Here is a 27870-nt window from a genome sequence, read left to right as displayed (position 1 = left end):
CGCGATGCCCATCTGCAATCCCAGGACTTGGGAAGTGGAGTCAGGATCATTGGGAGTTCCAGGTCAGACTCAGCTACATAATAATTTCAAGACCATCCCAGGCTAGATAAGACCCTATCTCAAAGAACAAACAACCCACTGAAAACCAAAGATGGGCCAGCAAGATGACTCACTGAGTAAAAGCATTTGCCATGAAAGCCTGATCATCTGAATTTGACCCCCAGATTTCATCCAAGGTGGAAGGAGAGAACTGATCTCCAAAAGTTGTCTTCTGATCTCTACTCAGAAGTGCTGTAACACGTGTATGCATACAGACATACTGACTAATATTTTAAAATAAAAAATAGCTAGGCATGGTTGTTGTAGGAGGCCGCATGTTTGTTTCTCAGCTGCCCAGCAGCTCAGGCCCGAAATAATCACACAGAAACCATATTATTTGCAATACTGTTTGGCCAATAGCTTAATCATATTTCTGGCTAACTCATATCTTTAAATTAGCCCATCTCGGGCTGGAGAGATGGCTCAGTGGTTAAAAGCACTGGCTGCTCTTCAGAGGTCCTGAGTTCAATTCCGAACAGCAACCACATAGTTGCTCACAACCATCTGTAATGAGATCTGGCGCCCTCCTCTGGTGTATGGGCATACATGGAGGCAGAATGTTGTATACATAATAAATAAATAAATCTAAAAAAAACATAGGTTAAATTAACCCATCTCCATTAATCTGTGTATCATCAGGAGACTGTAGTTTATCAATTAAAGTTCCGGCGTCTGTCTCCAGAGGAGCTACATGGCTTCTCCTAACTCCATCTTCTTTCTCCCAGCATTCAGTTTAGTTTTCCCTGCCTGGCTCTACTCTACCCTCTCAGGCCAAGCCAGTTTCTTTACTCATTAACCAATAAAAGCAACAAATAGAAAGCCCTCCAACATCACGTGGTGACTTAGGCTTATAGTTCCAGCACTCAGGAGACAGAGTTTAAGATAGCCTGGTCTTCAGAGTTCGGGTGGTAGTGGTGGATGAAAACCTGTTTTTATTCAAGACCACTCTAAAAGACGAAAGTGTGTGTGTGTGTGTGTGTGTGTGTAAATGATGGAGGAAGGTCATTGGCCAATAAAGAAACTGCTTGGCCCTGTGGGTGGAGTAAACAGAACAAAATGCTGGGAGGAAGAGGAAGTGAGGTCAGAGAAGCCACAGCTCTCCTCTCTGGAGCAGACGCCTCAGGGAGACGCCATACTCCCAGCTCCCAGGCAGACACAGGCCATGAAGCTCGACCCAGGATGGACTAGGCTAGAATCTTCCCGGTAAGACCGGTGCTCACCGATTATTAGAGATGGGTTGATCGGGATATCAGAATTAGCCTGTAAGTGCTAGAGCTAAAGGGCCAAGCAGTGCTTAAAAGAATACAGTGTCTGTGTAATTATTTTGGGCATAAGCTAGCCGGGCAGGCAGCCGGGGGTGCTGAGAACGCAGCACCGCGCCCCTAGTACTACATGTAAAGAGATCAAACAAAAAGTCTTTTTTGTTTTGTTTTGTTTTTGCCCCTGAGACAGGGTTTCTCTATGTAGCCCTGGTTGTCCTAGAACTTACTCTGTAGACCAGGCAAACCTCAAACTCACAGAGATCCTCCTGCCTCTGCCTCTGGAGTGCTGGGAGTTAAGGCATGCGCCACCACCACCCAGCTGGGAAAGTGTTTTGACACAGGGTCTCTCAGTTGGGCCTGAACTGCTGCTATGTTTGATCCTCTATCTTCTGAGTGTTTAGATTGCAAAATAGAAACCTTTTACTTTTTTTCTTTTTCTTTTTTTGGCTTTTTTCAAGACAGGGATTCTCTGAAGCTTTGGAGCCTGTCCTAAAACTAGTTCTTATAGATCAGGCTGGCCTCAAACTCACAGGAATCTGCCTGCTTCTGCCTCCCGAGTGCTGGGATTAAAGGCGTGTGCCACCAACAACACCAAGATTTTTCATTTTTATTTTATTTTTTTTTACTTTTTACTGTATATTATTTACTTGAAAACCTAGAAAATGAAAAGCAAATATTTAAAAGAGAAAAAACAAACTAAATAAAATAGAAAATGAAAAAACCATGGATTCCTAACAAGTTAGTTTGTATTTCTTTTCGTTGTTTTTCGAGACAAGGTCTCAAGTGTCCCAGGATGGCCTTTAACTGGCCAGGTATCCAAAGATGACCTTGAACTTCTGGTTCTCCTGCCTCTTCCACTTGAACTTGGCTTGTGTTACCTCTCCTAGTGCTGAAGAGGACTTTGTGTGTGCTAGGCAAGTACTTGCATCAACTGAGCTATTCCTCAGTCTTGTCTTTACCGTTACATCTTTTTTTAAACTTGAAAATCAGTTAGATGGTCATTTTTGTTTTGTTAAAAAGGGTTTGACGTGGAAAACTCTATAGCAATTACTTTTTTATGGTAAGAACTACTAAAACATATAAGAAAAGATTAAAGAGCTCAGAGAAATGTGCAACCAGAGAGGATATAAATAGGCACTATAAGGAAGGAAACCCATCCACTGACGACACCCCCAGTTGTAGAGATGCTGGTATACCTCCTACCAACATGTTTTCCTTATGCTTTGGTTAGAGGACAACTTCCAGGAGTGAGTTCTCTCCTCCTACCATGCGGGTCCCAGGAACTGAACCGAGGTCATTAGTCTTGGTAGCCACTGCCTTTGCTCCCTGAGTCATCCTGCTGTCCTTTCTGTGGCCGGTACAGCAGCAAATCTGCAAACAGCGGAATCCTCGGTGTGCTGGTAAATCTTCTGTCTCAGGAGACTACTCCCTAACAAATAAATAAAGGAAGGGAGAACACTAGGCTCAGGCCAGTGTCTAACCCCGTCCAGTCAGCTTTGCTTAGACGTTGGACTCCGATTCAGTGATAAACTAAGGAGCAGAGTGATAGAGGAAGATCCTGATATTGACCTCTGACCTCTGCACACACACCAAAGTAACTAAATAAGCTGTGTACAAAGAACTAGTCCTTGACTACCATGAGCAAAAAAAAAATGTTTTTGTTTTGTTTTGTTTGGTTTTGTTTTTTGAGATAGGGTTTCCCAATAGCTGTGAAGCCTGTCCTGGAACTCACTCTGTAGATCAGGCTAGCCTTGAACTCACAGAGATCCACCTGCCTCTGCCTCCGAAGTGCTAGGGTTAAAGGCATGAGCCAGCACTGCCCTGCCAAAAACTAAATTTTGAAAACAATCTAATTCAAAGTTGAATTGAGGTAAAAACTGGAATATACTATTTGTGGACAAACCCAATATAGTAGTGGCTTAAATTGGAGAAAAGGGTTTTCGTTTCTTTTTTCTTTTTTCTTTTTTTTTTTTTGTTTTTTTTTTTTGTTTTTTGTTTTTCGATACAGGGTTTCTCTGTGGCTTTGGAGCCTGTCCTGGAACTAGCTCTGTAGACCAGGCTGGTCTCGAACTCACAGAGATCCGCCTGCCTCTGCCTCCCAGAGTGCTGGGATTAAAGGCGTGCGCTGCCATCGCCCGGCCGAGAAAAGAGTTTTCATGAAAAAGTCCAGATGTGCACAATAAATGCTGAGATTTTCTTTTCTGTCTCATGTGTGAGACAGAGCTCACTGTAGCCCAAGTTGGCCTCAGATTCATGTGCTGTTCCAGCTTCAGTCTCCTGAGCGCTGTGATTACAAGCGTGGCTGCCACTGGAATCCCGAGGCAGGTGCAACTGCCCTGATCCAAGAAGCCCTCAAATCCCAAACTCCTTTCAGTTCATTGCTGTTTTGTTAGTGGTTGTTTTCACTGCCATAGTTGAAGATTGCATTCTGTCATTTGTAAGTTCTAGAGAAAGCAGCCTTCTGCTGTCTGCAGTGGTGCTGGGGCTTCAACCTCAAGAGACAGTTGTCTTATAAGAAAGGTTCCCATAGTGCTGAAGAGATGGCTCAGTGCTTAAGGCCACTGACTGCTCTTCCAGAAGACCTTTGTTCAATTCCCAGCACCCACATGGTTGTTCACAACAGACGGTAACTGTAGTGTCAGGCTACCTAATGCTCTCCTCTGGCCTTTGAAGACATTGTAAACTTTAGGTACACTTATATACACACAGGCAAAAATCCATGCACATGAAGCAAGTTCCCAGAAGCATGTGTTACACAGTCATAAATACAGGCAAAATGCCTATACACATAAAATAAAAGTAAATAAATCTTCAGAAACAAACAAATGAAACAAGCTATCCTGGAAGCTATTGCATGACACTGCTAATCGCACTGCTATTCGCAATGGGGGCTTGGGAATATAACGATTATTTATATGCCCAGCTAAATATTGTATTGAAATGGAAAGGTGGAAGAATATGTCAGTAATAATGGTTGGTTTTCTTTCAGGGCTCACCACCTGAATGTTGTGACCAAGTTAGGGAATGCCAGTCAGAAACTGAAGCCTCGAATCTGCCTAACCCTTGTATCGTGGCAGAACCCAGCACTTGAGAATTTTTGTGAACCTGTGGCAAAGGTAACACTCTTCTCCAGCTCCGCCTCAGGAGGGGACCAATGGCGAAGCCTCCCAGATCGTGGCTGTAATTTTTGCAGTTGTTTTTGGAACAGGGTCTTACTAGATAACAGGCTCACCTCAAATCCTTAAACCTCATAGGAGGGATTATAGGCACGCTCCAGGACACATGACATTTGTGCTTGTCATTTTTCCCAGGACTGAAGATCGAACTCAGGCTTCATGTGTGCTACCAAAGCCCTCTATCAACCACTTAGCTACAACCCCAGCCCACGATTGTCATTTCAAAGAGGCCAGGTTTTTCTTATTTTGTCCACTTGTGGTGGAGACACCTATAATCTCAGCACCCAGGAGCCAGAGTAAGAAGAATTACCAAAAGTTCTAGGTCAGCCGGATCTACATAGTAAATTCCAGGTCAGCCAGGGCTACATAATAAGACCTTATCTCAAAATTAATCAATCAACTAATTAAAAAATAGTTGCCAGGCTGTGATGGCACACACCTTTAGTACCAGCACTCAGGAGGCAGAGGCAGGTGGATCTCTGTGAGTTTGAGGCCAGCCTGGTCTACAGAGCGGTTCTGGGACAGGCTTCAAAGCTACACAGAGAAATCCTATCTTGGGGGGGTGGGGAGGAAGAGTCACGGACTTGGTGATAGAGGATAGGTGGAATTTGGCCAACATGGAGGGAACTAAGTCAAAGGCTATAGATAAAGAATTTGTCTACGAGACTGGAAAGGTGGTTCATTTCAAATCAGGAGCATTTGCAGAGCACATTGGTTCAATTCTCAAGCATTGATAGATACAGTGATTCAAAACCTCCTGTAATTCCAGTTCCAGGGAATCTGGTGCCCTCTTCTGGCCACTGTGGAAACTGCATGCACGTGTACCACAGACATATACATTCAGGCAAAAACCGCATACATATGAATTTTTAAAATGAACCCGAGGGATTGTTCAATGGTTTAAGAACACTTGCTGGTCTTCCGGAAGACCCAAGTTTGATTCCCAGTACCTACATGATGGCTCATAACCATCTATATATAACTCCAGTTCCAGGGAGTCCAACACGGTCTTCTGGCTTCTGAGGACACTGTACACATGGTGCATGGACATACACGTAGACAGCACACACACACACACACACACACACACACACACACACACAAATAAAATAAAAAATAAATATTTAAAAAGAACATATGTTTTAGACAGGCGTAGTGGTGTATGCTTGTTTCTCATTGCTTTAGAGGTGGCAGGAGTGTTACAGCAAGTTTGAGGGCAGTCGGAGCTATGTAGTGAATTCCAGGTTACCATGGAATAAGCGGCAAAACCATGTTTTGTTTAAAAAAAAACAAACAAAAGCAAAAACAACACAGACCAGGAGGTGGTGGTGCATGCCTTTAATCCCAACACTTGGGAGGCAGAGGAAGGCAGTGAGTTCGAGGCCAACCTGGTCTACAGAGGAAGTTCCAGGACAGCGAAGCCTACATAGAGCAACCTTGTCTTGAAAAAGCAAATAAGACCAAAAAGACACAAGCTAGGCAATGGTGGGACACACATTTAACCCCATTACTCGAGAAGCAGAGGCAGGCATAGCTCTGTGAGTTCTAGGCTAGCCTGGTCTACGGAGTGAGTTCCAAGACAGCCAGAGCCAGGGATATGTAGGGAAACCCCCCCCCTCTCTCTCGTAATATATATTATATATAAAATAAATAAAATAAAACAATCACAACAAATACAAAGAGGAGAGATTAAGAGACATAAAGAAATTGTGTCTATGTCCTGATTTCTTTTCTTTCTTTGAGTTCAGTACTGGAAATCAAACCTAGAATCTCATGCATGTTAGGTAAGCACTGTACCACTAAGCCTATATACCCTGCCTTCCTTTTGCCTTTCAGTTTGAAGGCTGGACATGGTGATAACAAGCCTATAATCCTAGAGGTGAGAAGATCACTGGGAGTTCAAAGCCGGTCTCAACTACCTAACAAGTTGTGTGCCAGCTAGAACTTGTGAGACCCTGTCATAAGAAAAACAAAGAAAAATCTGCATTTTGAGACAGGGTCTCTCTAAGTTGTGCGTGAGGTATGAACCTTTCTCTTTAGTCCAGGGAAGACTTGCTGGAATTATAACTTGTTAAAATGCCATAACTTTAAAACTTCTCAATTGCACCACCACGTAATGATGACTGCCCTTCTGTACCCCATAAAGTTTATATATATATATATATATATATATATATAGAGAGAGAGAGAGAGAGAGAGAGAGAATCTGGGGCCTTCCACATGCTAGGCAAGTGCACTGCCGCTCAGTTAATCCCAGCCCTCCCTTTTAGTTTAAGAGAGAGGGTTTTGCTAGGATTGCTCAACTGAGCTTCAACTCACTCTGTAGCACAGGCAGACATGCGATCCTTCTGCCTTAAGTGTCCCAATAGCTGTTTCCAAGCAACTTCATATTTTCTTTTAAGACACAAAGGATTTATGTAACCGAGAGGCTTCAAACTCATTACATAGCTGAGACTTGTTTTGCGCTACTGACTTTCCTACTGCCATGTCCCAAGTGGTACATTTACAGAAGTGCACAAAGTCAGAGTTACACAGTGGAAAAGATTGAAGTCATGATGTCATGCATGCTAGGCAAATATTTACCATATGAATAGCATCTCGAACACTAATTCTAGTTCCAAGCATGTTTTTTGTTTATCTGTTTTTGTTTGGGGAGTTGCTTTCCCAGGCCCAGTTCCTTTAACAGTTACTGTTTTTGTTTGTATTTTATGTGACACGGCTTGGAACACACTGTGAATCCCATGCTGGCCTTGAATTCAGAGGAAGCCTCCTTATTTGCCTTCCAAGTGTTGAGAAGGCAAGAGAGCACCACAAGTCCCAGGGGAGTCAATGCATGGCTTCGTGCACGCTAGGCAAGCATCTATCAACTGGGTTACATCCCCAGCCCCGAACAGTCCGTTAGCATTATTAACAGCAAAGCTGGCATTTTAGAGGGCAGCAGGTTTTTTGCTATGAGGAAGCTTTTTAAATATGAATTTTTAAAAAGGCTTGTGGATTATGTTAGTGGTGACAGGAACAGAGACACTGCTCCACACTGTCACACTGCTTCAGTCTGATAAGTTCTTTTTTTTAAAATTTATTTATTATCTATACAATATTCTGTCTGCGTATATGCCTGCAGGCCAGAAGAGGGCACCAGACCTCATTACAGATGGTTGTAAGCCACCATGTGGTTGCTGGGAATTGAACTCAGGACCTTTGGAAGAGCAGGCAATGCTCTTAACCACTGAGCCGTCTCTCCAGCCCCTTTAATATAGATTTTTAAGTTCAAGGGTTAAGAGAAAGAAAGGTACTCAGAGCTGGGCGGTGGTGGTGCACGCCTGTAATCCCAGCACTCGGGAGGCAGAGGCAGGTGGATCTCTGGGAGTTCGAGGCCAGCCTGGTCTACAAGAGCTAGTTCCGGGCCGGCCGGGCACCAAAGTTACAGAGAAACCCTGTCTTGAAAAACCAAAAAAAAAAAAAAAAAAAAAAAAAAGAAAGGTACTCAGAAGTGAATAAGACATATCCAAGTTCACTTAAGAGGCAGAGGCAGGTGGATCTCTGTGAGTTCAAGGCCAGCCAGGGCTGTATATTAAGACACTGTTAAAATAAAAGCTATATCCCTGCTTGGGTGCCAGCTCCTGTAACAGAGTCTCAATTAAATGTCTTAGGTTTGGGCACATGTAGTGTTTTATTGGCTTTCAAGTTCTTACTGAAAGTATTGCTATGAAATCTGACCCCTTGCTTTGGTAGGCAAAGTTAAAGGGTGGCTGGCTGTGGAGGCACCTTGAATGGGCCTATAATTTGATGAAGTAAAACCAGAACACTGGAGTTACATAAGACATTTAGGACATTTCTTTGACTGTAAGCAGGGTTTCTACTGAGATTCCTGGACAATCTCGGGGAAAGGAGGTAGGGTTTAAGCAACTTTATTCTGGTAGAAGTCCTGATTTTCAGCTGGAGAGAAGCTTCAACCAGACTCAGATGAGCACTCCTTCCCCTTGCTATGTCTTCAGAATTTCTCCTCTCTCTATCCTGTCCTGAGTTCAATACATGTGTGCACGGCTTTCTGATGTCTCAACAAACAGCTTCTTCTTGAGTGTGGGCTGTGTATATCTTATCTCATTCACATATTTGGTGAGGGTTACAGATCCGAGGATCTAAAGAAGACAAATGATCAATGTTTCTTTGTTGATAAAAGTGACTTACGTCTGGACTTTGCTGTGGTCAGCATTTCTGGCAAGTGCTGCCCTGGGTATGACATTTCCTTGGGACAGGGACTAGAAAATCTAGATGGGTCAGTGGTTAAGAACATTTTTCAGGATTTGATTCTTGCCACTCACATGGTGGTTTACAATCTTTTGGGGGTGGGTTCAACACAGGGTTTCCCTGAGTAACAGTACTGGCTGTCGTGAAACTCTCTCTGTAGCCCAGGCTGACCTTGAACTCACTGAGTGAGTTCAATCTGTCTCACTCAGATTGAACTCACTGAGATCTATCTGTCTCTGCTTCCTGAGTACTGGGATTAAAGATGTGTGCTACCATTACCCAGCCTGGTTGTCTACAATCTTATTTATTTATTTATTTATTTATTTATTTTGTGGTTTTTCGAGACAGGGTTTCTCTGTGGTTTTTGGAGCCTGTCCTGGAACTAGCTCTTGTAGACCAGGCTGGTCTCGAACTCACAGAGATCCGCCTGCCTCTGCCTCCCGAGTGCTGGGATTAAAGGCGTGCGCCACCACTGCCCAGCGTTGTCTACAATCTTAAGTAATTACAGTTCCATTGGATCTGATACTTTCAGAGGGTACCAAACACACATGTTGCACTTATATTTGTGCAAGACCCACCCTAGTAAAAATAGATGATATTCTAAAGAGATGTTTTGTGTGTCTCCATCTATCACACTGTTTGAACAATGTACCTCAAAGAAACGGGAGTTTCTCTGGGAATCTCATGTGGAGAGAAGAAACACCAATAGCCAAATGGGGAACATTTGTCTCTGGGAAACAGATTTTATACAGTTTTTACATGGAAAAACTGAGATGGAGAGACAGACTCAATTTCAACAGGACAAAACTGTTTTATTGGGACAACAAGGGCCCTCAATCTTTTCATGGGATGACGGTTGAGCATACCTAGAGAGTCTGTGGCACAGGTACACACACCTGGGTAACTACCAGGAAGTTCCTGTTATTTTTTTTTTTTTTTTGAGGTTTGACTAGGAGCAGGCTGGGGCTAAATCATTCTTTATGGCTAGATGTTATTACTAGATACAGCCTGGCTCAATTCCTCATGACCTGAGGCTATTACCCAGCTCCTTGTCAGACCACCTTACTGGATGAGACTGGAGCCCAATAATGATGAGTCAGTGCTGAGCAGGACCACACCTAGATTGGGCTGCTTAGATAGGTATTTCTTTCATCCTTTATTCAAACTTTGATTCCATTTCGGGACCCTGAGGACTGACTTGGGAGGTTTGCTGCACCTCTGTTCCTTTCCTCAGTGTGGCTATACTGAATAAATCTCATTTTCCACTTTAGTTTTTTTTTGTGTGTGTTTGTTTGTTTTTGAGACAAGGGTCTCTCTATGAAACCCAGGCTGGCCTGTAACTCACTATTTAGACCTGAATGGCCACGAATTCAGAGATCTGTCTCCTCTGCCTCCAGAGTGCTGGAATTAAAGGTGTAAGCCACCAATGCCGGCTTCCTTTTCATTTTAATTGCCTTATTGAGGACGGGTGGCCGGTGCTGGCTTGGGACACAGGTTGTGACCCCCAAGTTGAATAACACTTTTACAGAAGTGTACACAAGGCATGCAACAGTGAACTACATGGGGCACGATTGAGAAACTCCGGGAGCTGATTGCTGTCTAGTTCCGTGGGTTTCCAAAGGCAGTTGAAGTAGAAGAGGCTTTCTGAATTCACACAGTGAACAATTCTCAAGGGACTGCAGGGAAGAGGAAGCACGAGGGGCCCAGGCATCGAGAAGTGACGAGGCGTAATGCCTATATCCTATTTGAAAGACGGTGCTTGCATATGAGGGCGGGATACAAGAAGGAGAGCGAATGACAGGAAAATTCAGAAACCGAACACACCGGAAGATTTTGTGAGCTAAAAGCCCCAGATCGTCAACCTTTAGGATCCTCCCTGGGGCCATCTGAAACCCTAGTCTAAAACACCTAGCTTGAAGCGGGACCGGAAAAGTAGATGGACCTCCACCGGAAGCATGGAGAACCCGGTGGGCAAAATAGACGGACTGAGCGGAAGCCCGTGCGGGGTCTGAGAAGGTGAGCTGACTCTTCTCACCTCTGGGAACGTCAGGGTCTGGGAAGCCTAGAGAAGCCTGGCAAGTGAGGGGTGAGGAGCGAGGGGCTTCCTCCCACCGCGGCACCCGGTTTCCGGAGGCTGGGGGGGGGGGGGGGAGGGGGGCGGGGTCAGCTCCGCGCCAGCTCGGAACGCGAGGTCTGCATAGTGTTGTCTCCAGTGTCTGACCTCGAGTAATTTAATCGTGGGCTCTCCTTTTGTCTCTGTAATTGGAATAATACTAGTAGTATCCGTCTCAAGATTATTGTGGAAAGGCAATAAAAACACCCGCGGAATAGCTTCTGACACACTGTAAGCCCTAGATTTCCAGTCGTTGCTATAGGTAGTAGTAAAGTGATACTACTCTGAGCAGTGTGGTTACCGTTAGCTTCGGACCGCTGTTGTCCGATTACTGGGTTTGACTCTGTTTATTACAAGAAATTATTAAACAAAACACTAATTTGTAGTATAATTAGAAAAGTAATAAGACATCTGATTGTTTGGAAAACAGGATTAAATAATTGTTACTCAAAATCGCACCATTTTTACCTGTTTACTACCTTAAGCCCTTTTCCCTCTCAAAAATTTTGCCTTAAAATTGTTATTATTTTTTTTTGAAAAGGTGCCACATAATGTCCAGCCTGGCCTTGAAGCTTCTGTGTATCAGAAGATGACCTTAAACTCTTGGTCCTCGTGTCTCTACTTCCAAAGTGCTGGGTTTTATAGGCTGCACCCAAATCTGACCAGGACTTTGATATCTAAAAGGTGTTCTCCTTGCGTTAACAAGGCTTCACCCGGGAGATAGAGATAGAAGGATCAGGATTTCGAGACCAGCACGGGTCACTTGAGACTCTTACCAAAAAAAGAAAAAGAAATACAGAATGTCTTTGGCTGGGCACAGTAACAAACTCCTGTAATCCTATGAGATGTGACGAAAGATGAAATTGGAGTGATGGCAAATGAGACCTGATCGAGCGGTGCCCAGTACACATTGTGCAGAAGGTGGAGCCTCCGAAGGAACCTGCCTATAATCTATTAATTATTTGGTGTTGGGGATTAAATCCAGGGCTTTGTGTGTGCTCAGCATATACTCCATCGCTGTGCTATCTCTTTAAAGAAGGAGGGGGCTGGAGAGATGGCTCAGCAGTTAAGAGCACTGCTTTTCCAGAGGTCCTGAGTTCAATTCCCAGCAACCAAATAGTGGCTCACAGCCATCTGTAATGGGATCAGATTCTTTCTTCTGGTGTGCATGAAGACAGCACTCCTATACATACATACATGAATAAAGAAAAGAAAAGAAGAAATAACCAGACTTGTGCTCTGTGCCTTTCTAGAAGCTGTGGCGATGTGAAGGGTGCGGTAATCTGAGAGAGAGGACCCGCCTGATGTATAGAGTGAGGAAGGAGGCCATGCTGGAAACATGACTAGGTCTCTGTTGTAGTTGAAGTGACCTGGGTGGTCCTTTTGATCATGTCGGGAAAAGGTTCCACTCCAGTTCAGGCTGACCTACAGCCTCTTATGTAGCCCAAGCTGTCCTGAAACTCATGTAGCTCATGCTAACCTTCACCTTATGATGCTCCTGCCCAGGCTTTCCAAATGCCAGGTTATGGGCACATTCTGCGATGCTTGGCTGTGGGTACCATTTGTTTCAGAGTCAGTCACTAACAGGTGGGTGAGATTGTTGAGGACTTAAAATTTATTATGATTATTATTATTACTGTGTGGGGGTTTTGGGTAATTTTATGGAATAAGTTCTCTCCTTCCACCTTTCTGTGGATTCCAGGATCCAACTTAGGTTGTCAGGTGTGCAGGGCCAGCACTTTTCCTGGTAAGTCATCTTAACAGCCACTCAATCCCTCTTTTTTTAAAAAAAAAAAAAAAAAGATTTATTTATTTATTTATTGCATATACAGTGTTCTGCTTGCATGTATGGTTGTAGGCCAGAAGAGGGCACCAGATCTCACTACGGATGGCTGTAAGCCACCATGTGGTTGCTGGGAATTGAACTCAGGACCTCTGGAAGAGCAGCCAGTGCTTTTAACCTCTGAGCCGTCTCTCCAGCCCAACACCCAATCCTCTTAATCTTTTTTTTTTTTTTAGTGTTTATTGGGGTTTGCCTACATGTATGAGGGTGTCAGAAACCCTGGAACTGGAGTTACAGACAGGTGAGAGCTGCCATGTGGGTGCTGGGAATTGAACCTGGATCCTCTGGAAGAGCAGCCAGTGCTCTTATCTGCTGAACAATCTCTTCAGCCCCATCCCCCCCATCAGGGGCTAGCCTCGACAAAAATACCTTTCTCCAGAGTAGAGGCACGGAAATTTAGAAATACAGTAAAGAATATGAAGACGCAAATGAAAATAATAAAATGGAGAAACACATAGGACCCCCCATTAAAATTTCTTGTTTGTTGCCATGAATTGACTGGTGCTGGAGACTTTTGTTTAGTGTTGTTTTGTGGTGCTGGAGATGAAGTCCATGAATTGCACATACTTGGCAAGGATTCTCCCCAGTCTCAGGTCTTAGATCTTTGCTTTTATATATATTGGACTGATCTCTGGGATTGGGACAGGAGAAAGACAAGCTATCTTTGTATGTTTTATTTCCTCCCAGGACTGGCTGGAAAGGGAGGGAAGAAGGGCTGTTCTGCCTTTCTGGTTTACTCAGTAAATGTTGGGGTTACGAGCAAAGTTGTTACTTCATTAGAACCGTGGGAGTAATTGCCACTGTCTTAAAGCAAGCAGCCGTATCTAGCGAAAGGACTCGAGGCCAGGGTTTCAGTTCCAGTTTGAATAGTGGACAATGTTGTGACTTTAGGCAGATCTCTTGGTGTGTTTCCTGCAGAGAGGAGATATCTCACTGGTTTGCTTTACAGGACTCTTAAAAATTATTTGTGATCTGGGCAGTGGTGGTACACACCTTTAATCCCAGCACATGGGGGGCAGAGACCGGTGGATCTCTGTGAATTCTAGGCCAGCCTGGTCTACAGAGCGAGTTTCAGGACAGGCTCCAAAGCTACAGAGAAATCCTGTCTCAAAAAACAAAACAAAAAAATATCAACAACGGGGGGCTGGAGAGATGGCTTTTTGGAAGAGCATTGCCTGCTCTTCCAAAGGACCTGAGTTCAATTCCCAGCAACCACATGGTGGCTCACAACCATCTGTAATGAGGTCTGATGCCCTCTTCTGGCCTGCAGGCATACACACAGACAGAACATTGTATACATAATAAGTAAATAAATATTTTTAAAAAATATCAACAACAAAAAATATTATGAGCCAGTGGTGGTGGAAATGCCTTTAATCCCAGCACTCAGGAGGCAGAGGCAGGTGAATTTTTGAGTTCGAGACTAGCCTAGACTACAGAGTGAGTTCCAGGACAGCCAAGGCTACATAGAGAAACCTTGTCGCAAAAAAAAAATCCAATACATAAATAAGTATTATTTATGTTATGCATGTATGCATAATGGATGTTTCTGGGCACGTGTGCTGTGACGTGGTGTGGAGGACAGAGAACAGTTTTGTGGCGCTAGTTCTCTCCTTCCACTTTTACGTCGGTTCTGGGAATTAACTCAAGTTGCCTGTCTTACCCAACAAGCATCTTTGTCCCGAGTCATCTTACCAGCTCTTGTCTCACGTGAGTCTTATGTGGATTAAATGAGATGATAAATGTCAGAAAATCTCTAAGTATTAACAATGAAGTTTAAATGTGGTATTATTTAGGTCTACCATCTTTCTTTTTCTTTCTTGGTTTTTTGGTTCTTCAAAACGGTATTATATTGCCTGGCTTGAACTTGTTATGTAGCCAAAGATGACTTCCTGATCCTATTGCTTCTACCTGCCCAATGCTTGATTACAGCCCTTCACCACCCTGCTTACGTATACTTTTGAGGTGCTCAGATAATAACACAAGGGCAGGCCTTGGCCTCAAGTCTGTTAGACACGAAGATCTTAGGAATCTCATGAAGTGTACTGAGTCAGAGAACCTCTTTGTGGCTGTCGTTCCATCTCATCCTCAGAAGAAACTCTCAGATAGGTAGGGCTTAATTCCTGAGGAAAAAGAGGACTCAGAAGATCACCTGGTTTCGGAGAGGGCAAACCGCTTCATTGGTTTAGAGTGTGAAGCCTAAATGCTCCAGTGTTCACAGCCTGTGGGTAAGCAGCACCCGGTTCCGCTCCAGCTCTCTGATTCTGCAGTGCTCACCGCAGGCCCTCTTTTTACAGATGTAGCACTCAGGTCCAAATCGTTTGGCCCAGGCTCTAGACTGAATTACTTGAGCATTTACTTTTTAGGACCTATTGCTTCTTTAAAACTCCAGAAGAAAAAAAAATAATAAATTAAACCCCCAAGAAAAAGCTGCCTTAAAGTTGGCACGACCTCTTGAGGCAGCTGTGGCACACGCTTGAGTTATTTGGGATTGATCATCAGTTCTGTGAAGCCGGGCTTTGCTTTTGGTCATGTTGGTTGTCATTTGTTTAGCGATGGGGTCTCATGTAGCCAACTGTCCCTGAACTCACCATGCAGCTGAGATCGACTTTATTTTATTTTATTTTTTTAAAATATTTATTTGTTATGTATACAATATTCTGTCTGTGTGTATGTCTGCAGGCCAGAAGAGGGCATCAGACCTCATTACAGATGGTTGTGAGCCACCATGTGGTTGCTGGGAATTGAACTCAGGACCTTTGGAAGAGCGGGCAATGCTCTTAACCACTGAGCCATCTCTCTAGCCCCTGAGATAGACTTTAAACTCCTGATCATCCTGCCTTTTTCTCCCAAGTGCTAAGGTTACAGGCATGTGTCTCCATACTGAAGTATAGTGACACTTTTTTTTTTTTTTTGCAATGCATAGGATAGTATTCTGCTTCTAAAAGCTACTGCTGAATGAACTGGGGGAGGGGAGCCTATGAATTACACAATACATGGTCTCTGTTGAGTTTGAGCTTCTGATCCATTCATTTGTAGCTCTGCTGGTGACCAGTGTGTCTTTTGTTACAGGTGGAATTGGGCCAGTCGCTGAAGCTCATTTTCTCAGCCCACGAAAATTTTTACATTTTGATTTTTGCCTTACAATGGCTTCCATTCACAAATTACTGGCTGGTACTTATATTCATAGAAACTTCCTGAAGCCAAGGGCTGCCTTGCATCCATTTATGGGTATTCTCTCCGTAGACTATTCTTCCAGTCATCTTCAGAAACCGGTGGCTTCTGCTGACAGAGTCTCCCAGCAGAAGTCTGAAGAGGTTTTACAAGAGGACCACCACAAAGACGTTGCTGTGGATATCACTTCCCCTGACAAGGCATCCGAGCACAGTTTTGATAAAGCGATCAGAGAGGAAGCAGTGGAGCACCTCAGGCGCCTGAAGAATGAAATTGCGGCTCACTGGATAGGCCCTGAAGGCCGCCCACTACGAGAGGTCCTAATGGAGCAAGCCCAGGTTGTCTGGCAGTTTCGTGAGAAAGAAGATTTGGAGAAGTGGATGGTGACTTCTGATAAGACAATCGGAGGCAGGAGTGAGATATTCTTGAAGATGGCCAAGAACAACCAGAGTGCTCTGCTCTTTGGAACTCTGAGCTCTGAAGCCCCTCAGGATGGAGACAGTAGCCAGAGTGGCTACTGTGCCATGCTATCCAGGGTTCGAAGGGTAGGCGAGACCTGGAAGTCAGTTTTCTAGTGTTTGGTTGTAGCATGAACTATAACAGCTTGCTTTTCTGTAAATGAACACATATGTTTTGTTATATTCTGCATCTTGCCTCTATATAGGGATAAATAACTACTTGGCCTGAGTGTAAAACGGGGCAGTCCTTGTTTCTGGGCACGGTTTTGAGTCTGAGAAGATTGCTGTGTATCTGAGGAATCCTGAGAAAATAGACTTTGAAAGGTGTCTGGGGAGATTTACATCTACAGTTTGGATGAAGCAGGGGCTTCTTGTGGCCTTTGTTTTTGGTTTTGAGACAGGGTCTCCTGCAGTTCAGGCTGGCCTTGAACTAATTGTGTACCTGAGGATGACCTTGAGCTCCTGCTGCTCCTGCCTAGACCTAAATCATAGGATTAAGGGGGTGTGCCACTGTGTCTGGTACAGGTCTTAATATTTGACATTACTATGCTGGGGGCCGGGGAGATGGCTCAGTCAGTGTAGTGCCTGCCATGCAAGCTTGAGGACCTGAGTTTGGATCTCCAGCACACATATAAGAAGCTGCATGTGTTGCCGGGCGATGGTGGCGCACGCCTTTAATCCCAGCACTTGGGAGGCAGAGGTAGGCGGATCTCTGTGAGTTCGAGACCAGCCTGGTCTACAGAGCTAGTTCCAGGACAGGCTCCAAAGCCACAGAGAAACCCTGTCTCGAAAAACCAAAAAAAAAAAAAAAGAAGAAGAAGAAGAAGCTGCATGTGGCATCATGCCCCTACACATCACAAACGACCACATGTAAATGTTTAATATGTAACTGTTGTTATTTCACTGTGTCTGCGTTATGCTAAATGCAGACACATACTAGTGTCCCTGACTCTAGCACCATGTGCTCCATTCTAGCCTTTCATCTCTTATTTGTGACTTCCCTAGCAGTGAGAAATCTTCATCCTCTCACCATCTGCTTACTTATTAATCCAACCCCAGTAAATATATAGTGCAGTTTTAGAATTTCTATAGTATGCTGGGCGGTGGAGGCACACACCTTTAATCCTAGCACGGGGGGGGGGGGGTGCGGCAGAGGCAGGACAGGCTCCAAAGCTACACAGAGAAACCCTATTTCCAAAATCAAAAACAAACAACAACAATAATAACAAAAAATTTTTTGTAGTTGTATTGCCCAAATTAGTCTTGAATTCCTGGGCTTAAGTGATCTCCCAGTTCTACCTCCTAAGCAGAGTAAGTTCAGGGCCAGCCAAGGAAAATGAGTGAGACCATATCTCAAAATAAAAATCTTGGGTGTAAAGCTGGGCAGTGGTGGTGCATGCCTTTAATTCCAGAACTCGGGAGGCAGAGACAGGTGGATCTCTGTGAGTTCGAGGCCAGCCTGGCTTACAAAGTGAGTTCTAGGACAAGGGCTACAGAGAAACCCTGTTTCAAAAAAACAAAAGAAAAGAGAAACCTTGAGTGTAGGAGTGCGTTCTTGTAATTACTGCATTTGGGAGGAGCCAGAAGTATTGGAGTTATGCAGTGAGTTGTGGGCTATAGGAGGCCCTGTCTCAGAACTGCCAAGTCAAAGCAGGGCTAGCAGAGTGCTTGCCAGCCTGTGCCAGGCCCTCTACCCAGTCAGTACTCCATGTTACAAAACAACAGCAAACAGAGCAATGTTTGTTTGTTTTTGTTTTTTTATAAATTTTGGGGTTTTTTTTTTTCCTCTGAACCAATTTATTGACCACAGCAAAGTTCTATATACAAAGGGACCTGGACCTTGGTGACAAATGCCTATTCCTAGGATGCAGGACTTGGAAGCAGGAGGACCACTCGTTTGAGACCAGTTCTTTCAATGTTGGGCTGCACTACTGGACTGCAGTAACTGTCCCCAAAGAGCACAGATGACAAAAGCCCAAACAAAACTACGATCCTTTCTAACTGATATCTTGGAAACGGGTTGTCATAAATAAGAAAAGTCCACATCGGACATTCGGTGAATGGCCTAACTTCTGGAACTTTACTAGTTTTTACAAGTTAACACAGGTAGGACTGAACCCCTGTGTCGGGTGGCTGGAGAACATGAGATGTCACGAGGCCATTTTGTGCACTGCCACTGTGATGCCATCGTGCTTCTGGATCATAATGTTCCCATTATCTGATTCTAAACAGACCACAGGAATATCAGTGGGGTCAGAGGTTAGCTTAGATGCTTGCTGAGCTAGAACAGATATCACTCCGGCATGCTCATCTGACAGGGTACCACAACAGCCCAGATTAAGTCCTTGTGAGTCTGAGCACAGGACTCCAACAATGGATGGATTCTTCATTGTGTCCTCCAAATGCTGTTCCAAAGTCGCCTCCATCCCGCCCGCTATCCGCCCCGGTCCTAGACCCCACAGCAAAACGCTTGCTGCTTCACCGAAAGCCTCGGTCACGTCAAATTTTTGGTTTTTTTGAGACAGGGTCTCTCTATGCAACAGCTCTGGCTGTTCTGGAACTCACTTTGTAGATCAAGCTGGTCTCAAACAGAGGTCCACCTGCCTCTGCCTCCCAAGTCCTGAAATTGAATGTGCTTGCTGAGAACACAGTATTTAAACACACAGTTTCTTTTACGTTTTAGGTTTCAGTCCCTGTCAGCCTCTGACTACTGTGGATATATACTGGCTTGTTTCAGGGCTGCCTGGACAGGCCTGTGCTTTAACTTGAGCCATAGGCTATGGATGTTTGGATGCTATGCATTAGAAAGAAGAGCAAATGCAGGAATAGTATTAGACTCTCTGTAAAATAGTGGGAAAAGAAAGCGATGTGTTCTTTTAGATGTAACCAGTGACAAATTTGTTTCTTCCATCCCCCCAAAACTGCATGTAGTTTTGGTCAGTCAGAGTAGAAAATAATTCTATGGCCAAACACCCTCCCCACCCTATGAAATAATGAAACTAGTAGATGACGTTTTTGTTTGTTTTTAAGATAGAATTCCCCTATGTAGCTCAGGCTAAGCCTTAAACTCACATCATGTTGCCTACCTCGGCACCCTAAGCACTGGGCTCACTGATGTTTATTAGTGTTGTCCAGTGCTGGTGCTAAGCACTGTGTGTACATTTCTACTTAGCCCTTAAAACAATCCTGGGAAATGAGATCATCCCAGTGTTACTGTGAGGCGCTGAGGCTTTGGGTGGTGATTCACTCAGTTACAGCTAGTCAGAGCGAGTGAGAATTAGTTCCTGTCTGAGCATCCACGCCTTGACACCCAGTTGTCCTTGAGAGTGCTGTAAAGTAATCAAATGCATATAGAAATGCACACTTAATTCCTTTTCTGCCCTGTGTAGAGACAGAGTCTTACTCTGGAGCTGCCCTGGTGGCCTCAGTCTCAGGAATCTCTTGCCTCAGCAGCCGTAGCGTAGGATTACAGGCAGGTGCCACCACACCTAGACCTAAAGTCCCACTTTTGAAGAGAGTGACAATGAGGCAGGTAAACACAGATTTGGGGCTAAGTGGTGCTTGTAGTGATTCCCTGAGTACTCAGTTGTCTGTGAATGAGTAAGACATCCTGATAATATATCTATATCGTAGGGCTGTGAGGAGGATTAAAGAAAATTATGCATGTAAATCGCTTGAATGGATGCTAGCTATTATTATTGTGTGTGTGTGTGGAGAGAGAGAGAGAGAGAGAGAGAGAGAGAGAGAGAATGTGGAGGAGTTAGAGTGTCTTCCTGTAGCACTGTCTGCCTTGTTTTTTTGAGACAAGGTCTCCCCTGAACCTGGAGCTCACTGGGTTTTTTTTTTTTTTTTTTTTTTTTTTTGGTTTTTCGAGACAGGGTTTCTCTGTGGCTTTGGAGCCTGTCCTGGAACTAGCTCTGTAGACCAGGCTGGTCTTGAACTCACAGAGATCCGCCTTTTTGTGTAGACTGTCTGGCCAGCGAGCCCTTGGGTCTCCCCTGAACCTGGAGCTCACTGTTTTTTTGTTTTTTTTTGTCTAGACTGTCTGGCCAGTGAGCCCTCGGGTCTCCCCTGAACCTGGAGCTCACTGGTTTTTCTTTTGTCTAGACTGTCTGGCCAGTGAGCCCTCGGGTCGGCCTCTCCCAGTGAGTGCTGGTGGATGCGGCCACACTTAGTTTTATATGTGGGTGCTGGAGATCTGAACTCAGGTCCTTACACTTTTGCAGCAAGCACTGAGCCATCTCCCAGCCTCTTGATTTTTAAAACTTGAGCTTGATTTTGCGTGGGGTAAGACAGTTGTTATAAAATGGGCCACTTAGAAACCATTGTTCCTTAAAACCAGGGAGGAAAAGTACATTAATTTCCATTCAGCAAGTACAAATGACTGTCTGTCACCTGGAAGCATTGTCCTGGTTTAATCATGCCTTGAACATTGCCTTAGAAACATGTCAGTATTTTTTTCATATGTCTGTATTTGGTACTCAAATATTGGTTTATTTGACTCCTTGTGGTAGAGAATATACATGGAATGCCCTATGGTGTTGGCAAGATGGCTCAGCTGCTGCTGAGCCTGAAGACCCAAGTTCAATCTCTGGAACTCACATGGAGAAAGGAAAGACTAGCAGATGTTGTCCGCTGGCGTCCATATATGCACCCCAATAATAAACAATGCTGCTGACTTGGTGACGGCTCTTGCTAAAGGAATTTAACTTTCTGTACTTCAGGGTTCTTTCGAGAGGAGGCTGTCTTACGATTGGTCCCGGTTCAATACTTTGTATCTCCGAGTCCGTGGGGATGGCCGGCCTTGGATGGTGAATATCAAGCAAGGCACAGACTTTATCCAGAGAAAAAGTCAAATGTACAGTTACTTCATGTTCACCCGTGGGGGGCCCTACTGGCAGGAAGTCAAGGTAAATTTCAATTCTTCACTGTTAGGAAAATGGGGGTCTATTGAAAATATGCCTACATTGTGTCATGCTAATCATTTTTTAAAATTTTTTATTTATTTTAGCATTAGTGTTTTGTCTGCTTGTACATTTGTGTGAGGGTTTCTGATCCTCTGAAACTGGAGTTACAAGTTTGAAGTGCCATGTGGGTGCTGAGAATTGAACATGGGGTCCTCTGGAAGAGCAGCTGGTGCTCTTAACCACTGAGTCATATCTTCAGCCCATACTAATCATTCTTTTTTTTTTCATACTAATCATTCTTATATAAAATAGAGGCAGAATGAGTAGAAGTAAGAGGACCTGGGGAGAGATTTAAAGGACAAATGGGTTTTTTTTGTTTTGTTTTGTTTTGTTTTATCATTAATAAAAATGAGCCAGCCTGGGTGGTGGTGGCGCACGCCTTTAATCCCAGCACTTGGAGGCAGAGGCAGGTGACGTTTATGATTTTGAGGCCAGCCTGGCCTATGTAGTGAGTTCCAGGACAGCTAGGACTACATAAAGACCCCCTAACTAAAATAGATAGATAGATAGATAGATAGATAGATAGATAGATAGATAGATAGATAGATAGAAAAATAAATTTATGTATGTATGTGTCTTAGTTTGGTTACCATTGTTGTGATGAAACACCATGACCCAAAGCAATATTGGGAGGAAAGGGTTTATTTCACTCACATTTCCATGCCACTGTTCATCATCAAAAGCAGTGAGGGCAGGAACTCAAGTAGGGCTGGCATCTGTCATCTTTTCCTTCCCTCTTCTAAGCAGCTGGGGTTCACAGGCATGCTATGCTGGCTGGACTGTTGGCTGGCTATCGTGTGTGTATGTGTCTTTGGTCTAAGGTAAAGTAGTAAAATGCTTCCTAAGACCCCAAGCTCAATCTATATCACTACAAAAACAAAACCCTCAGGAAACTTAGTTTTAATCTAAAGAGTCAACCATTTCCTATACCTGTCTTTTTAAACTTAGGAATTTACCTACTTACTGAAATAGTCTTGTGCTGTTTCTTGTGTGTTTAGCAGACTGGGGAGGACTATTCCTCAAATAGCCATGCTTCAGCTCTGAAGTAATTTGTCTCTTTTCTCAGATTCCTTTCTCCAAATTCTTCTTCTCAAATCAAGGAAGGATACGAGATGTCCAGGGCCCACTCGTCCTTGACAAGGTAATGTTCTCCACTGAGAACGATGTCTTCTTTAGTGAAATACAGTGGCTGTCGGTCCAACTCAGTCTTTTTGGCAAGGGTAGCAGAGGAAAGATTAAAGTTCCTATTCAGGCTTTGTAGTGATTAGGGGCAGCGGGGCTGCGTTCCCAGCACCCCGGCCGCCTGCCCGGCTAGCTCAGTCGGTAGAGCATGAGACTCTTAATCTCAGGGTCGTGGGTTCATGCCCCACATTGGGCACCATTTGTAGTAATTAGGGGTGGCGGGGCTACGTTCCCAGCACCCAGGCCGCCTGCCCGGCTAGCTCAGTCGGTAGAGCATGAGACTCTTAATCTCAGGGTCGTGGGTTCGTGCCCCACATTGGGCACCATTTGTAGTAATTAGGGGTGGCGGGGCTACGTTCCCAGCACCCAGGCCGCCTGCCCGGCTAGCTTATGCCCGAAATAACAACACACAAACTGTATTCATTTAATCACTGCTTGGCCCATTTCTATTTAGCCGCTTCTAGGCTAATTCTCACATATTAATTTAGCCCATTTCTAATCATCTGTGTTGCGCCCCTAGGTGCGCTTACCGGGAAGATTCTTTCCTATGTCCATCCTGGGTCGGAGCTTCATAGCGTGCATCTGCCCAGGAGCCAGGAGCATGGCGTCTCTCTGAGGTGTCTGCTCCCGAGAGGAGAGCTGTCGAGACTGAGCTCACTTCCTCTTCCTCCTAGCGTTCTGTTCTGTTTACTCCTCCCACCTATCTTCTAACCAATAAAATGGGCCAGGCAGTTCCTTTATTAGCCAATGACCTTCCTCCATCAAGGCTTCTCTGTTGGGACAGACGCTGCCTGAGACCTCCATCCTGAGGAGCTAGCTGCCTCTGTTAGAGCCAACACTACCTTGGACCTCTGGGAGGTGTTAGCGTGGTCTTTTCAGCAGGCTTCGTTTTACTTTAGCTGTATAATAAGAGCTCAGAAGAACTTTAAAGAGACTCTGTTAAGAGTCTATGCTGTACTGACTGTCTAAGTGGATGACTCAAAGGGGAGAAGACAGGAAGTAAAATGTGTGGTCGGGAGGAGCAGTCGCTTAAGTGTACTGGGACATCCTGCACATCCCAGCCCTTGAGAGCTGAAGGCAGGAGGATCAGGAGTTCAGCGCCAGCTTGGGCTACATGCAACCCTATCTAGAAAAAAATGAACGCAGTCTTGTATTGTACTTCTCTAGTATAGCAAACAAAGAGTATAACATGCTGAGGGCTGATAGTGTGGTCTATTACAGGGTTCCCTCGAGGAAGAACATGGCTGCCTCAGTGCATGAGATTCTAACCCATTTCTCTTATTTTCCATTTAGATCTCTTCTATAGGATTCACCCTGGCAGATAAGGTGGATGGACCATTCTTTCTGGAAATAGATTTTATTGGTGTGTTTACTGATCCCGCCCATACAGAAGAATTTGCTTATGAGAATTCTCCAGCTATTAGCCCAGGACTTTTCAAATAGAGAACTGGGGGCAGACTTGAGTAAAATTGAGTAGTGGTCACAAAATACAAAAATAAAGCTTTTCTGTCTCCCACCTCCCCACAACCTTTTTCTGCTGTGCTGGAAAGAACACCCTGGCCTTGAGACCAGAGCCAAGGAAACACACCCTGCCCATAACCAACTCAGGAACTGAAGTTCAGCCAACCGCTGAGCATGAAAACAATCCCTGAATACAAAATCCAACTAATTTGAGTTTGTCCCAAACTCAGGAATTGAGACCCTACCAACCCACATCACCTTGGAAAGTTCCCCCCACCCCCCACTGGCTGAGCATTTGTTTAATGGCAGCACGTGTTGTACATATTCCTTACGGTTAAATGCTGTTGCTAAGGGAGAGCAGGTAAGAAGAACCCAGCATGAAACCAGGGCTGGGTTTTAGCTATGGAGGCGCACAGTGAAAGGAATGCATTTTCCAGAAAGTTCCTGCACGAGCATGTCCTATAAGGAGGCAGCTTTCAAAGGAGGCATCTCTGGGGCAGTTTTGATCTTATTTCACTCTGCCCTCCTGTTTCCAAACTGACCTTTGAGGGACGGAGTCTGCTAAATAATTTGAAAATAAAATGCCATGGAAGTCACTGGAAAATGGGATAGCTCAGTAGAGAGCTTGCTTCCAAAGACATGAACTTACTTTCAGGGGCTTCTTACATAACTTGCCAACAGGAGAGATAGACTGTGGGTGCTAAAGAGTCTTGTTCATTTAAAAACGTGAGCCTCAGAGATGGCTCGGTAGGTAAGACCTCCTGCTCCAACAGAGTACCCAGGCTCTGTTCCCAGCACCCACAAGCATCTGTAACTGGAGTTCTAGGGGAACTGAAGTCCTCTTCTGGCCTCCACAGGCACCAGTCACAAACATGGTACACAGATATACATGCAGTCAAAACACCCATGCATATTAAATAACTTTTATTTTGTTTCTCAAGACAGGGTTTGTCTGTGTAACCCTGTCTCTCATGAAAGTTTGTGGACCAGGCTGGCCTCAAACTCAAGAGATCCGTCTGCCTCTGCCTTCCGAATGCTGGAATTAAAGGTGTGTACCACTACCACCTGGCTTAAATGAAAAAAAAAATTTTTTTAAAAAGATTTATCTATTTTTTATGTATACAGTATTCTGCCTGTATGTTTTGGATGCCAGAAAACAGCACCAGATCTCATTACAGATGGTTGTGAGCCACCATGTGATTGCTGGGAATTGAACTCAAGATCTCTAGAAGAGCAGCCAGTGCTCTTAACCTCTGAGCCATCTCATCAGCCCTTAAATTAAAAATTCTTAAAGACTTATTTTATGTGAACTGTGGTTTTGCCTGCCTGTATTGTCTATGTATCGTGTGTGCAGTGCCCATGACAGCAGGAAGAGGGTATTGGATGCCCTGGAACTGGAATTACAGACTGCTGAGAACCAGAGCGCCCTAGGAGACACAATTCCAAATAGGATATTTAAGAGCATTTTTAGCACCTCTCCTAATGCCCATTTTATATATTTATATGTAATAACTCTTAAATTTTAGAAGCTAGGATGTGGTGATGCACACCTTTAATCCCAGCACTTGGGAGGCAGGATCAAACCAATTTCTGTGAGTTAAGAGGCCAACCTGGTGTACAGAGCTTGTTCCAGGACAGCCAGGGCTTCACAGAGACCCTGTCTCAACCTCCTCACCCCCCCCCCAAATTTTTCTATTCAAAAATCAATTTTGAGTATCTTCATTTTAATCTCTTATAAGAGAGTCAGACATAAACTATATCTTCATTTAAACCTTTGGTTTCTTTCAGCAGTGTTTTATATTTAACATATAAATCTTCACTATATTTTGAATATGAAATGACTCTCAAAGGCCCATGTCCTAAAGGTTTGATTCTTGTCTGAGGTATTATGGGGTGTGATAAATCCTTTGGAAATTGTAGGGCATTGTTTTTGTTATTTTGAGACAGGGTCTCACTATATAGCTTTGGCTGGCCTGGAGCACACTATATAGACCAGGCTGGCCTTAAACAATCCTGCCTCTTTGCCCCAAGTGCTGTGATTAAAAGTATGAGCCACCATTAGTGGTTTAAATGGGCGTGGCTCCCAGAGACTCATATATTTGAATACTTGGTCCCCAGTTGGTGGAACTGTTTGGGAAGGATTGGGAGATGTGGCCTTGGTGAGGAGGTGTGTCACTGGGGGTGAACTTAGATGTTTCAAAAATCTTAGGCTCGGGCTGGAGAGATGGCTCAGCGGTTAAGAGCATTGCCTGCTCTTCCAAAGGTCCTGAGTTCAATTCCCAGCAACCACATGGTGGCTCACAACCATCTGTAATGAGGTCTGGTGCCCTCTTCTGGCCTGCAGACATACACACAAACAGAATATTGTATACATAATAAATAAATAAATATTTAAAAAAAAAAAATCTTAGGCTCTCTCTGCCTCCTATTGTGAATAAGGATGTAAGTAAGCTCTCAAGTCCTGCACCAGGAACATGCCACCATGCCTGCCTGCCTTGCTCAATGCTCCCCACCGTGGCCGTCATGGACTCCAATGACTGGAACTGTGAGCCCCAAACTGAACATTTTCTAGGAGCCTTGGTCATAGTGTTTTGTCACAGCAATCAAAAAGTAAAATAAGATGCCACTACACCCAGTTAGTTTATTATTTTTTTAAGATTTAATTTTCAGGTCAGGCGATAGGGGCACATACCTTTCGTCCCAGCACTTTGGAGACAGAGGCAGGAGGATCTCTGAGGATTCTGTACACTAGCCTGGTCTACAGAATGAATTCCAGGACAGGCAGGACAGAGAAACCCTGTATCGAAAAACCAAAAAGAAAAAAAAGATTTAATTTTTTAAAATTATGTGTGAGGGTATATGCACATGAGTGCTGACGGCCATGAAGGCTATGAAGGGTGTGGAATCCCCCCTTAGGTAGAGCACTCATATGTATACCCACACACATGCACATAGCTTAAAAAAAAATTAAACCTTTTATTTCTTCTTGGTTGTGAGCTGCATGACTTGGCTACTAAAAACTTGTCCTATGCGAGAGTTGTTAGTACACACCTTAACCACTGGGCCTTCTCTACAACTCTAAGGGTTTTTTTCCCCACTTCTGGCACTAGAAGTCAAACCCAGGGCCTTTTGCATACTAGGCAAGAGCCCCCACCAAGTCACACCAGCCAGCACTATGGTTTATTTCTGAAAGAGGCTCACATAGTGAAGGCAGGCAAACCTCTGATCCTTCTGCCCCTACTTCCTGAGTACTGGATCATAGGTTTATGCACCACACTCAGCTCAGCTTTATGGATTTCTGGTATATAAATAAACTCAGCAGGCACTTGGGAGGTAGAGGCCAGTGGATCAGGAGTTCAAGGTCATCCTCAGATACAAAATGAGCTTGAGGCCAGTATGAGCTACCCGAGACCCCATTTCAAGAAAAAAAAAAAAATTGTTGCTGGGCGGTGGTGGTGCATGCCTTTAATCCCAGCACTCGGGAGGCAGAGGCAGGCGGATCACTGGGAGTTCGAGGCCAGCCTGGTCTACAGAGCTAGTTCCAGGACAGGCACCAAAGCCACAGAGAAACCCTGTCTCGAAAAACCAAAAAAAAAAAAAAAAAAAGAAAAAGAAAAAAAAGAAAAAAAATTGTTGTTGTGGAAGAGAAGTGGGTGTGGAGGATGTATAAGTACTTACAGGCCTTGGATGCCATCTAAATCCTGGACAACTTATATTTAAAAAGAATGAACCTATCACAATGAAAACATTTTATTTTATGACAATCATAAGCGTTACACACAACTTAGAATCTTCACATGGCAGAGCAAAGAACTCAAGGCTGTGTTTAGCTGCTCTCCTCTCTTCCTTACAACTAGGAAGGTTTAAGTCCTTAGATGGGAGCCTGG

The 27870-nt window shown here is 44.3% G+C and overlaps 2 protein-coding genes across 3 annotated transcripts; one reads left to right on the top strand and one right to left on the bottom strand.

Annotated features, from left to right (window-relative positions):
• The first annotated feature begins 10654 nt into the window (after positions 1–10654).
• Positions 10655–24038, top strand: Ndufaf1 (NADH:ubiquinone oxidoreductase complex assembly factor 1). 2 transcript variants are annotated; one of them, XM_041678678.1, is made up of 5 exons: positions 10655–10801; positions 15814–16460; positions 21098–21283; positions 22407–22481; positions 23816–24038. In XM_041678678.1, the coding sequence occupies exons 2-5, from the start codon at positions 15888–15890 to the stop codon at positions 23963–23965; spliced, it is 984 nt and encodes a 327-aa protein (XP_041534612.1). In that variant the 5' UTR covers positions 10655–10801; positions 15814–15887; the 3' UTR covers positions 23966–24038. The 2 variants fall into 2 exon arrangements, with proteins under 2 accessions (XP_041534612.1, XP_041534611.1); XM_041678677.1 differs by having other exon boundaries at positions 10758–10864.
• Positions 18524–18799, bottom strand: LOC121465443 (ragulator complex protein LAMTOR5-like). The gene has a single exon (XM_041678679.1). It carries the CDS (start codon positions 18797–18799, stop codon positions 18524–18526), a length of 276 nt encoding a protein of 91 aa, XP_041534613.1.
• Positions 24039–27870: the final 3832 nt, after the last annotated feature.

The sequence above is a fragment of the Microtus oregoni genome, unplaced genomic scaffold (genome assembly GCF_018167655.1).
Source record: "Microtus oregoni isolate MIOR12 unplaced genomic scaffold, Mior012 000031F_ref0000149, whole genome shotgun sequence".
NCBI classification, from domain to species: domain Eukaryota; kingdom Metazoa; phylum Chordata; class Mammalia; order Rodentia; family Cricetidae; genus Microtus; species Microtus oregoni.
The sequence above is the reverse complement of the archived record's forward strand: the minus strand, read 5'-3'. Positions and strand labels throughout refer to the sequence as shown.